Genomic DNA, 12147 nt, shown 5'->3' with positions numbered 1-12147 from the left:
TTGGAGCGGGAAAAATGGAGCCCAAGGGTAGACCTCTCCCATTACACTGTCATGTTTGAGAGTTTGTCCAGTGTGTTGAATCCTCACGAGGTTGTCCTACTATAAAAGAACTATAGAAGGTGTGATTTAGTTTGGGTTACCATGTGGGACTGAAGAAGACAAGTGAGAGAGTGCCACCCAGTGTCCTGCTCAGGGATTGCCATGGCTTTGAGGACCTGTCCTGCGTGTTTCTGCTAGCTGTGGGCTGCTGTTGCTTCAGGTCCTCTTAAGAGTTGCTGTCACTGGAACATGGCAACTTCTCTGACCACCTGATCTGATCTGTCTTCCTGCACCTCATTGGACGTTCCCTGCGCCGTGCTATCCCAGACCTGGTTGCCCTGGCGCATGTCAAGTGTCGCTGAGAAGCCTCCTATCATGGGGCAGGTGCGCCAGGCCTTTGGCTCAGAGCCGCTGTCTCCTTCCTTCTCAGAACCTGAAGGCGGCCGACACAGACCCCACGGCGCCGCCCTACGATTCCCTGCTCGTGTTTGACTATGAGGGCAGCGGCTCTGAAGCCGCCTCCCTAAGTTCCCTCAACTCCTCCGAGTCTGACCAGGACCAGGACTACGACTACCTGAACGAGTGGGGCAACCGCTTCAAGAAGTTGGCTGACATGTACGGCGGTGGCGAGGACGACTAGGGAGGTCCCACGTGGCGGCCGGCGCCCTGGCTTTCCCAGCACCCTTCCTTTGAGATGAGTTTCCAGGAAAGAGACCCCAACCAAGGATGCAGTGATGATAGTTAGCATTTTCAGTTTGTGTCGCTCTCATCTGTGTGTGGGAGAAAGGACTGGAGATGTCCATCCACTCTCCCGGATGGTCTGGCCAATGATTTGCAGCTGGCTTTGGGCTCCTGTTCCACAGGGAGGGGAGGAGCCAGCTGCTGTGGTTGTCTGCTTCTCTCCCCACCCCTGCATGCTGTCCCAAGCCTGCCCTCATTGCTGGGCCCCACTGCTGTACATCCTTCCCGTCCCTGGGACCTGGGTCAGGCCCTGTCCCTTGGCTGAATTCTGCATGCTCTGATGACTCCACATGGTTTTTCCCTTTTCATCTCTCATGAACATGAACTTGGTCCTGCTGGGGCCCTACCACTGACGTGAGCTGCAGGGCAGGGGGAAGGGGAGAGAACGAGGGGGGAGCTTTGGCCAGAGTGAGCCAGTGCTGGAGGCAGCCACCTCACAGTTGTGTCAGGATGGAGGACTTGCACCATGCTGCCCACCCAAGCTCCTTGGACCCTGGTTGGTCCCCAAAGCCCAGGATTCCGAGGTGCCTGCTTTGGATGACGTCGGCGAAGCGTGCTAGCTAGTCTGGATGTGTCTGCTCGGTTACCAGTGTGCACAACAAGACCAAAGGTATCACAGCTTCCAGTGTGTTTTGTTAGGAGCAGGAAGTGAGCGGTATGAAGGACTGGTATTGTGGCACAGCAGGTTAAGCCGAGGCTTACAACCCAAGCATCCCACGTCAGAGCACCGGTTCCATCCTGGTTGCAAAGATCCAGCTCCTCGCTTATGTGCCTGAGAAAGCAATGGCGGGTGGCCCAGGTACTTACTTGGGCACTGCCACCCACAGGGGAGACCCTGGTAGAGTTCCTGGGTCCTGATATCAGCCTGCAGCCTGGCCTACACCTGGCTGACACCTGGCTGTTGTAGCCATCTGGGAGTTGAACCAGGGAATGGAAGTTCAGTCTGTCTTTCTCACTGTTACTGTAACTTTCAAATCAATCAATCATCTTAAATTTTTGTTCGCTGTGGCTGAAGAAGATCTTGATTTGGTCTGTTTTTTTAATTCAAAAGGTAAAAAGACTTGATGGAAGGGGTTCTTTCGGGAGGAAACATGTAGGCAATCACTCTTCGGGATTCTTCTGATGGTTTAGACTGTATTTAGTGTAGTTCTTTCTGTACAGAGAATGTCACTATAGTTTTGAATGCACATGTGTGTGGGTGCTGATCATTTTGTATTTTTGTTGGGGGCTGAAAAAGAACAATTCAAGCCAGGAAAATTATTCTCAGATGCATTTTTATAAACTTTATTAAAGAATTTTGTTAAACCACTGTCACACGTGTTTTGTTTAGTTCCACTTCAAGTCCAGGCAAGGCCCAAGGTAGATCGAGAGAAGGGGGCTATCTACAACACATGGAGAAGCTTTGAGCTGATGGGCTTCTGGGCCCTTGGAGGAGGGCAGGGAGAGACCATTCAAACCCCCGCATCAGGGCCCAACACAGTGGTCTAGCAGCTGAAGTCCTCGCCTTGCACATGCCAGGATCCCATATGGGCACTGGTTCTAATCCTGGCAGCCCCACTTCCCATTCAGCTCCCTGCTTGTGGCCTAGGAAAGCAGTGGAGGACAGGCCAAAGTCTTGGGACCCTGCACCCATGTGGGAGACCTGGAAGGAGGTTCCTGGCTCCTGGCTTCGGATCGGCACAGCACCGGCCATTGCGGTCACTTGAGGAGTGAATCATCAAATGGACAGAAGATCTTCCTCGCTGTCTCTCCTCCTCTCTGTACATCTGACTTTGCAAAATAAATAAATAAATACATAATTTTTTTTAAAAGAGCAGCATCAGTGTCCTTGCTGTAGGCTGAGTCAAGGGCTAGAAGCTACGAGACCACCTGGTGAGCCAAGTGAGTGTGGGTCTGTGATCTAATGCTGGGAGATGTTTGGCAATTTCTGGAATATCTAGGAGGTAGGAATGGTTCTGATTCAGTATTGGGGTAGCTGCTGAATACCCTACAACGCAAGGAGTCAGGAGTGTCACACTAAGGAGTACTGGTGTCGTTTTTGAGGGAGAAAAGAAGATAGTTTATTGAGCCAGAGATTTATTTGCAAATGGTGTGGGGCCTCCTGGCTTCCCCCCACCCCTAACCCAACAAAACTTAAAGATGTCTTTCCTACAAAAGGCATTGTATCCACTGCACTATATGCTCGGCACCTTGAAATGACCTTTAATCTTATATTTTCCCAAAGTGGACTTGAACCCAGTTGTATGTATTCGATGAAAAAAGTCTGGTGGCAGCCCGGCAGACAATACACACAGGAAGGTACAGTGGCAATGTTGAGGATACGTATTTCCCCTGCGGAATGTGTTCCCAATTTTCGGATGTTCTGCTATGATGTTGAGGAGATGAGGAAACGAATTGTAGTGTTAAGCACCCACTTTGTGGCAGACTCAGAGGGAGAACAGATACTGCATCATCTGATATACTCTCCAAATGGCTGTAACACCCTTGGCTGGGCCAGGCCAAAGCCAGGAGGCTGCAACTCCATCCAGGTCTTCCAGGTGAATGGCAGGAACCCAACTATTTGAGTAGGGAGCTGACCCTGGCCACTGGTGACCCAAGTGGCCACCTTTGACTTCCCTTGCCACCTTGTAAGGATAATCGTCTCCTTGCTTGAGAGTGAAGATTTGATCTGGCAGCCAAAGAAATGGCCAATGACCAGAAGGGGCCCTAATTGGTCCTGGAGAGGGGTTCAGCTCGCAGCGTCTCTCCCTGAGGACCAGAGCTTGCACCCAGAGCATACCTGCTTCCCAAGGCTGCCAGGAAGCAGCGCTGAAGGGCAGCCTTCTGTTTGAAACCAGGCCGGCTATGGAAGGGCGGGACAGCTTCCGGTGTGGGTGTAGGGGGTGATCTGGGCTGTGACAAGGGCAAGAGAACAGGTGGAACCCTGCCCCTGAAGCACTGTCCTGTTGGCAGCATGACTTTCAGACAAAGGCGACTTTTGCATGTTCTTACTTGAGCTGTTCTCATCCCAGTCCAGAGAGCTTGATGGGATGTGGACCAGCCCTACATGAACTGGTGACTATGTGGGGATGCTGGTACTGCAGGCAGAGGCTTAGACTGACACCACGACGCCAGGACCCTAAACAAGGCTTTTTAGAATAGAGAAATGCAAGAATATCCAAACTTGGACCCGGCGGCGTGGCCTAGCAGCTAAAGTCCTCGCCTTGAAAGCCCCAGGATCCCATATGGGCGCCGGTTCTAATCCCGGCACCTCCACTTCCCATCCAGCTCCCTGCTTGTGGCCTGGGAAAGCAGGAGAGGACGGCCCAAAGCTTTGGGACCCTGCATCCGTGTAGAGACCTGGAAGAGGTTCCTGGTTCCAGGCTTCGGATCGGCATAGCACCGGCCGTTGCGGCTCACTTGGGGAGTGAAACATCGGATGGAAGATCTTCCTCTCTGTCTCTCCTCCTCTCTGTATATCCGGCTTTCCAATAATAATAATAAAATCTTTAAAAAAAAAAAAAAAGAATATCCAAACTTCACAGATGGTGCATCCTCTGGCTGCCTCAGGATACACTCCTTATGGAAATGAATGTAAAGGGAGCCACAAACAGAAGGGTGGGAAGGGGGCGTTCCCGCCGTAGGTCCCGCCCACGCTTCCTGTATGTCCCACCCTCCCGGGCTGAGGACCGCCTGCCACACTCAACATGGCGGCGGTGCAGGTTCGCTTCCGGTCTCAGCCCGTCGTAAAGTAGCGTGTTCCACTCCAGTCATGGCGGCTTCGAGGCAGGCTGTGGGCAGCGGGGCTCCTGATAGTTGCGGTCTGAACCTGATTGTGGACGCCTTGAAGCTGCTGCTGAGCCCGGGAGGTGAGAAGGCGCGTCTTGGCGCCGCACTGGCCCGGGACTCTCAAGGGTGACCGACGTGCGTTGCTCGGGCCCTCCCCGGGCTCGCCGTGGTGGGAACTCCGCGCGTTGTCCGGCCAGTCGCGTGTCCCCTGAGTCTCCAGGCGGACCTGGGGTCGGCTGGAGGCTGCAGGTGGCCGGCATCTCCTCAGCGCTTGCCTGGTTGGGCGCCTGGCCGCGTCGTTGGGTCCCGGGGTGGAATCAGCTGCCCCGGCTGGGAACTCCCAGGGTCCTAGGTGGACTCGAGGTGGCCCAGTGGCCGGGACAGAGGAGCAGGATGGGCAGCTGGGTGTGTGCAGAGAAGGAACAGGGCTTTACAGTGAGATTTAGTCCTAGCCAGTGTAGATCTGCGGGCATGCTAGGAGTAATTGAACCTGCAGCTGCCTCCGCTAACAGCTGAGGGTATTTGAGACTTTGGCTCAAGGACCTGCGTGGTCAGCGGCTGAGCACCGACTAGAACGGAGCAAGCAAGTCGGATTTGGTCTGTGAGGCCAGTGCGAGTGGCTGAGGTTAGGGTTTGGATGCAGGTTCCCTCCCACCCCGAGGTCGGTTAGTATTCTCCGTTGACTCAGGAGTCACACTGCAGAAAATCTGCTGGACGTTGCCAACTGGGAGGCCGCTGGTCTCGCCACAGCAACCCAGTCCAGTGTGACTGAGGAGGCCCGCGAGGCAGCCAGCCTGGATGGAATCGTTTGTCACAAGCACACGTAGGCAGTCTTCAGTGCACGGATTGCACTAACGTTCTGTATAACATCTACCTGTCTTCTAACCAACGCCACAACCCAGAGGTCTTTCAGAAACACCCCTGTCCTTCATCCACAGAGGACCCTCTAGTCTCCCCCAGGGTAGGGGGAGCTGTGTGTCATGTACTCACTTAATTGCGAGTTCCACAGACACGGAGACAGCCCTGGTCCAGGAATTCACTCCACAGGCTGGGGCTCCCAGGCCAGGCAGGAACAGGAGCCCAGAGCTCAGCCTGGGTCTCTGGTCTTGGTGGCAAGGGCTCAGTACTGGACCCTTCACCTGCTGGGATGAAGGAATTCAGCACAGACCCCTCTAGTCTGGGATGCAGGCATTCCAAGGGGCACCTTAACTACACAAAGCATCTGCTCCCATCCTAGCGTTTGTAATGATGTGTGAATGGGTCTGCAAGATGAAATAGGAAGAGAAGCACTTTTCTCGTTCTTGTAAATCTTAATCATTAGAAGACAGCCCGTGTCACTGTTAGCATGCACCTGTGCCGACTTGCGGTTCCCATTTGCTGACTTCAGCTCCCTGTCCAGCCGTGAGGGGCCTTTGGGTATAAAGCAGCAGATGGGGGTCCTGCTTGTCTGTCTCTCTGAAGTGTAACAGTTGTGTTGAAAAGTTACTTAGAGGAGACAGCTGAGAGTGTGAAAGGCAAGTCATGTGCTGGAGTTACTGTCAGAACCCTCTGAGGATTCTAGCAAGCCCCGGGCCCCCTTAAGTGCTGCTTTCAGGGAGTGCTCCCATGTAGTTTGTTCTCTCCACCAGTAGAGGGCAGAGAAGACCGCTTTATTTAGGGACCCATGGAAAAAACAGGAAAAAACAGGTTTGGAATTATTCTCTTTGTGTCTTTGGGTTCAGATCATATAGGTCACAGAAGTCACCTGGAGGTTGGTTTGTGATTTTTAAAAAAGATTTATTTATTTTTAATTGGAAAGTCAGATATATAGAGAGGAGGAGAAATAAGAGGAAGATCTTCCGTCCCCGATTCACTCCCCAAGTGGCTGCAATGGCCAGAACTGAGCTGATCCAAAGCCAGGAGCCAGGAGCCTCCTCCAGGTCTCCCACGCAGGTGCAGGGTCCAATGGCTTTGGGTCATCCTCGACTGCTTCCCCAGGCCACAAGCAGGGAGCTGGATGGGAAGCAGGGTCGCCAGGATTAGAACTGGTACCCATATGGGATCCCGGTGTGTACAAGGTGAGGACTTTAGCCGCTAGGCCACTGCGTCGGGCCCTGGTTGGTGATTTTTAATGGCTAGTGGGGACAGCGGGAGAAAGTGCTCTTTTCCTTTTTGATATGTTATCCAAGGGTCAAGTTTTTCTTGTTTTGCTTTTTTTTTTCCTTTAAGATTATTTTGGAAAGAATTAAAGACAGCATGTGCACGAGAGAGATCTTCCATTTGTTGCTTTGCTCCCCAGATGGCTGCAGTGTCTGTGGTGGGACCAAACCGAAGTTAGGAGCTTCTTGGCTCTCTCACTTGGGTGCAGGGGCCCAAACATTTGGGCCATCCTCCGATGCTTTCCCAGGCACATTAACAGGAAGCTGGAAGTGCAGCAGCTGGAACCGGTACCCATCTGGGATGCCGGCACCCCAGGCAGCCATTTAACTTAGTGTAAACAGCGCCTGCCTGCAGGCAGTTCTAGATCTCCTCAAAGGTTCCATCGTGATTCCAATTTGCCTTATTCTGCTAGGCCTCACTTCCAGTGGGGGCTCAGCCCCTGATTACACCATCCTGGGCTGGCACCTGGCCCTGAGTTTCAAGTACCCTCAGCTATCAGGGGAGAGAGCCGCAGGTTCAACTGCTCCTTACCCAGATTTTTTTTTTAAAGATTCATTTATTTTTATTGGAAAGCTGGATATACAGAGAGGAGGAGAGACAGAGAGGAAGATCTTCCATCTGATGATTCACTCCCCAAGTGAGCCGCAACACTGGTGCTGCGCCGATCCGAAGCCTGGAACCAGGAACCTCTTCCAGGTCTCTACACGGGTGCAGGGTCCCAAAGCTTTGGGCCATCCTCTCCTGCTTTCCCAGGCCACAAGCAGGGAGCTGGATGGGAAGTGGAGCTGCCGGGATTAGAACCGGCGCCCATATGGGATCCCGGTGCATTCAAGGTGAGGACTTTAGCTGCTAGGCCACGCTGCCGGGCCCCCTTACTGAGATTTAAATGGGCTGGAAAGGACTGGAAGTGGGCTTGGAGCATGTTGCAGGTGGTGTGTCTGCTCCAGTTGTGGCATCCCCAGTGGGCCACGGAGCTATGAGACCTGCGATATGAACCTGCTGTGGAGGCGTAGAAGCTGCTGCTGAGCCCGGGAGGTGAGAGGGCATATCCTGGCTCCATGCTGGCCCGGGACTCTCGGGTACCCGTCATTCCTTCCATGGTGTTCCCCTTGGGACCTCCCCAGGACCCCCAGGGCTTGCAGTGGTGGGGCTCTGTGCATTGTCCGTCCAGCCGCGTGTCTGAAGGCTGTGGGTGACTGGCGACTCCCCAGCACTGGCCTGGTTGGGCAACTGGGCGTGTCGTTGTGTTCTAGTGTGAAATCCGTGCGTCAGAACTTGACAGTGTTCGTCCTTGATGTTGATGATCTTTGAGAAGTCTTATGGAATTCTTTTTCAAGTCGCATTGTCTTTAAAAGAATAGTTTTCATGAAATACACCTTTTTAACAATTGTATTTGCTTTTTATTTATTGGAAAGGCAGATACAGAGATCTTCCATCTACTGGTTTACTCCCCAAAGGCCTACAACAAGTGTGGATAGGCCCAGCTTAGACACAGGCAGTGAGCCAAGCATGTGGGCCATCATCTGTAGCCTTGTCAGGCACATTAGTAGGAAGCTGGATTGGAGGCCAAACAGCCAGGACTTGGATCTGTATGTACCGTAGATGTTGGCAGCTGCAGCGCAACCTCTTGTGCCGCCACGCTGGCCCAGCAGTGTGTGTTTAAGTGCTTTTCAGGTCCTCATGGCTTGATAGCTGGTGTCTTTTTAATTGCCGAATAACACTTGGTCACACAGATATTCCACAGTTTGTTTATTCATTTACCTTGGCTGTTTGAAAGCATCTGTTCGCTTGTTGAAACGCACCTTGGCCACTTCCAGTGTTAGGCGATTATGAATCAGGCTGCTGTAAACACACGTGGGCGATGTTTTTGCGTGGACATAAGCTTGCAACCCATTTGGCTGAATGCCCCAGAGCATGGTGGCTGGGTTGGGCTTCGAAAGGAGCTGTCAGGCTGTCTTCCAACATTACTGTGCTATTCAGCTTTCTCAGCAACTGTGAACGGGAGCTCTTGTTTCTACCCATTCTCACCAGCAAATCGGATCTGGTAGCAGAAACTGTGGGGAGATGTGGGCTCACCCCTGTGGAATTATAATCTCCATTGGCATGCCGAAGAGCTGTGGATGGGAACAGGCCTTGCTGGGGAGCTAAGGGGACGCCCCAGCTGGGTTGTGGTTCCTGCTGGTGAGGACAAGAGCTGGATTGGTGGCAGTGGGCAGGGATGGACATGGCTACAGCCTCTATCGGTGCGGTGTGGACTGGGTCTGGGGAGCAGTGGACTGGGCTAGACTCCAGCACCCACTGGTACTTGTGAGAGTACCAGTACTTGAGTGTAGAATGGGCTGGGTTAGGTCCTGACTCCCATTGAACCACACAAAAGCTGTGTCTGGGCATAGACCAGGTATTGCTGGGCTGTAACATCTAACAGTAAGAACCAGAATGGGTGTGGGCCAGTTGAGCAAGACTACTATTCCTGCCAGGACAGGAAGTGGACAAAGTCAACCTGGGCCAAGGACCCACTGGTATGCGTGAGAACTGTCACTGGGAGGAGACCCCCTAGAGGAGCTTGGGAAACTCCTTTGTTGGGATGCAATCCCTGCAGGTAAGCGCAAGAATCAAAGCAAGGAGCAGCCCAGAAGACCATGTCAGGTTACAGTACCCTCCGGCATACATGTGGGTCAGGCCTGGGGACAGACCAGGCTGGGCCAATTCATAACATGCTGGCAGATCTGAGAATGAGGACAGGGTGCAGCAACACCAGCCACTTCACATTGGGGCTGAGGCAGGGATCAGGCTGGGCTGGGATAGGCTGCAGCACCCACCAGCAGGAGCTGGAACAGGGAGCAGGCTAGACTGAGTCAGACTGCACAATATGATAGTGGATGCTGAAGTGAGGTGAGCCAGGCCAGCCTGGGGTCAGTGGGTGCCAGGTTTGTGGGCCCTGGGGTGGAGGGTCTGGCGGGACTTGGGTCACCTGGCCCACGTGTGAGGTGGGTGCAGGGTTCATGAGCCTTGAGGATGAGGGTCATCTGGCCCAGGTCCTTGGACTCGCCTACAAGAGTTTGGTCTCCTCAGTGAAAAAGACGGAGCAGTGGATGTAGACACTGACACACATGGAGAATATGGAAGCACATTTGGTACCAGAGCAGAAGAACAGCAAATTTGACAACTACCCCAGCCAAATGATGACAGCAAAAATCTGGATGAATGGAGACTTGAGGTTGACCATGCTAGTCAATGACATTGGGAGGGCTGCATCATCCTTGGATCAGTGAAATCGATAGCATTTCAGAACTATACAAACCACTTGGGCAGAACCCTCAGAACATGCACACACCGGGACCATGGGTGGATATTGGGTGGCGGTTCCCCATCCCTGGATACTGGCACGTTAAGGAGGCTGCTCCACTTCCCATCCAGCTCCCTGCTTGTGTCCTGGGAAAGCAGTTGAGGACAGCCCAAAGCTTTGGGATCCTGCACCTGCATGGGAGACCTGGAAGGAGTTCCTGGCTACTGGCATCAGCTTCAGCACAGCATTGGCTGTTGCGGTCACTTGGGGAATGAATCATCAGATGGAAGATCTTCCTCTCTGTCCTCCTCTCTGTATATCTGACTTTGCAATAAAAATAAATAAATCTTTAAAAAGTTTTGTTTATTTGAAGGATAAAGTTACAGAGAGGGAGAGGCAGAGAGAAATCTTCCATACGCTGGTTTACTCCCCCAAATGGCCACAACATCCAAGGTTAGACCAGGGCCTAGGAGCTTTTATCTGGTCTCACATGGACAGCAGGGGTCCAGGCACTTGGGCCTTATTAAGATGTTCTGCCAGGCATATACCAGGGTGCTGGATCAGAAGTAGAGCAGGTGCCTAGATGAGATGCTGGGCTGCAGGCAGCAGTTTCAGCCACTATGCCACGGTACTGTCCCCTAAACAAACCTTCCCATTTTCTACAAACTTGAGTGTCTCTTGTCTATGTTATGTCCACTATTCCAGTTACACCCAGAGTTCTACAGGGGAACAGAGAGTTCTTCCTAAGCTGGTTGGCACCATGGGCATTGCTTTCCAGAGCTAGTGGTATCAGAGCTGACCTTAGAGGGTGGACTAGAGTGGATAGCGCTACACGCTGAGGCAAGTGCCATTTGTATATTTGTTTTTTCTGTCAATTTTTAAAAAGGCTTATTTTTATTGGGAAGTCAGATTTACAGAGAGGAAGAGAGACGGAGAGGAAGATAATCCATCCGCTGACTCACTCCCCAAGTGGCCACAATGGTCGGAGCTGAGCTAATTTGAAGCCAGGAGTTCAGAGCCACCTCCGGGTCTCCCACACAGGTGCAGGGTCCCAAGACTTTGGGTCATCCTCGACTGCTTTCCCAGGTCACAAGCGGGGAGCTGGATGGGAAGCGGGGCCACCGGGACATGAACCAACACCCATATGGGATCCCGGTGCATGCAAGGTGAGGATTTTAGCTGCTAGGCTACTGTGCTGGACCCTGTGTATTTGTTTTTAAGATTTACTTGGCAGACAGAGACATAGCTCTCCTATCCATTGGATCACTTCCCAAATGCCTGCAACAGCCTGGCTGGGCCTGGCCAGAAACCAGGAACAAAGAGCTCAGTGTAGGTCTCCCCTATGGTGCCGTGCTCCCAGTGTTCACATCAGTGGGAGGTTGTAAGGGTGGGACTTGAACCCAGGCTTTCTGATGTGGAATGCAGGCATCCCCATCTGTGGCTTAGCCCCTGTGCCAGGAGCCCACTCTATGGCTTGTTTTCTTTGTATCTGATCTGTGTTGTTTTTGTTTTTTCTTCTTCCACTTTGTAAAGGATCAGGCTCAAGTTCCCTACAGATCACAAAGCATGATGTGTTGTTGGCCACTTTGAAGTCCAACCTGTCTGCTTTCGAGGACAAGCTCCTGAAGGACCCTGAGTGGAGGAGATTGGCTGTCCTCAGAGAAGAGGTGGCTGGCCAGGCCGAATGGTCACAGAACTCTGAGGACGTCACCTGGCGCTTCACCGCTGAAGTCTTGCTGTTGCTGCTATGCTTGAAGAAAACTATGATTCGCCTGGCGGCTGACTTCAGTCCAGGGAAAGCCAACCCTAAGACTCCGGAAGTTGCTCCCACACTGAGCCCCGACACGCTCAGCATTTCCCAGCAGAAGACAGTCCAGTCGGCTCTGCAGTTTGTTGTCACCCTGGGCGTCTGCCCCTACCTTCTGCCTGGTGTCGGGGTCCCTCTGAGGTGCAGGACCGAGTTTGGCGCCGTGGTGCAGGACGTGGTGTGCCCCGAGGCCGCCCCACCGGCTCTCCGGAGGCTGTACGCCAGCTGCAGGGGCCTCCTGGAGGTGGCACGGCACGCTGCGCTCGGCAGCCTCGTTTTCTGCCGCCATTTCGGAGACATTGCAGCAGGCCTGTGCCAGCTGGGGTTCTGCCCAAGCAAAAGAAAACCACTGACACCTTCTGAAGAG

General features: G+C 53.0%; 2 protein-coding genes across 7 annotated transcripts in view; both read left to right on the top strand.

Moving 5' to 3' along the window:
* CDH1 (cadherin 1) overlaps positions 1–2089 on the top strand; it is a 63293-nt gene extending 61204 nt beyond the window's left edge. The window contains exon 16 of the mRNA XM_004583976.2: positions 470–2089. Within this exon, the coding sequence (XP_004584033.2) occupies positions 470–679 (210 nt within the window). The 3' untranslated portion in view covers positions 680–2089. The remainder of the gene's footprint in view (positions 1–469) is intronic.
* Positions 2090–4458: 2369 nt separating this feature from the next.
* Positions 4459–12147, top strand: part of TANGO6 (transport and golgi organization 6 homolog) — a 189492-nt gene continuing 181803 nt past the window's right edge. For all 6 annotated transcript variants that reach the window (XR_009246848.1, XR_009246849.1, XM_058675022.1 and 3 more), the window contains exons 1-2: positions 4459–4628; positions 11507–12147. Coding sequence is in view for 4 of the 6 variants with exons in the window: in XM_058675022.1 (XP_058531005.1) it covers positions 4532–4628; positions 11507–12147 (738 nt within the window). In the remaining 2 variants the exon portion in view is untranslated. The remainder of the gene's footprint in view (positions 4629–11506) is intronic.

The sequence above is a fragment of the Ochotona princeps genome, chromosome 16, assembly GCF_030435755.1.
Source record: "Ochotona princeps isolate mOchPri1 chromosome 16, mOchPri1.hap1, whole genome shotgun sequence".
Taxonomy (NCBI): domain Eukaryota; kingdom Metazoa; phylum Chordata; class Mammalia; order Lagomorpha; family Ochotonidae; genus Ochotona; species Ochotona princeps.
Note: the sequence above shows the minus strand (reverse complement) of the source record. Positions and strands in the feature narration are given on the sequence as shown.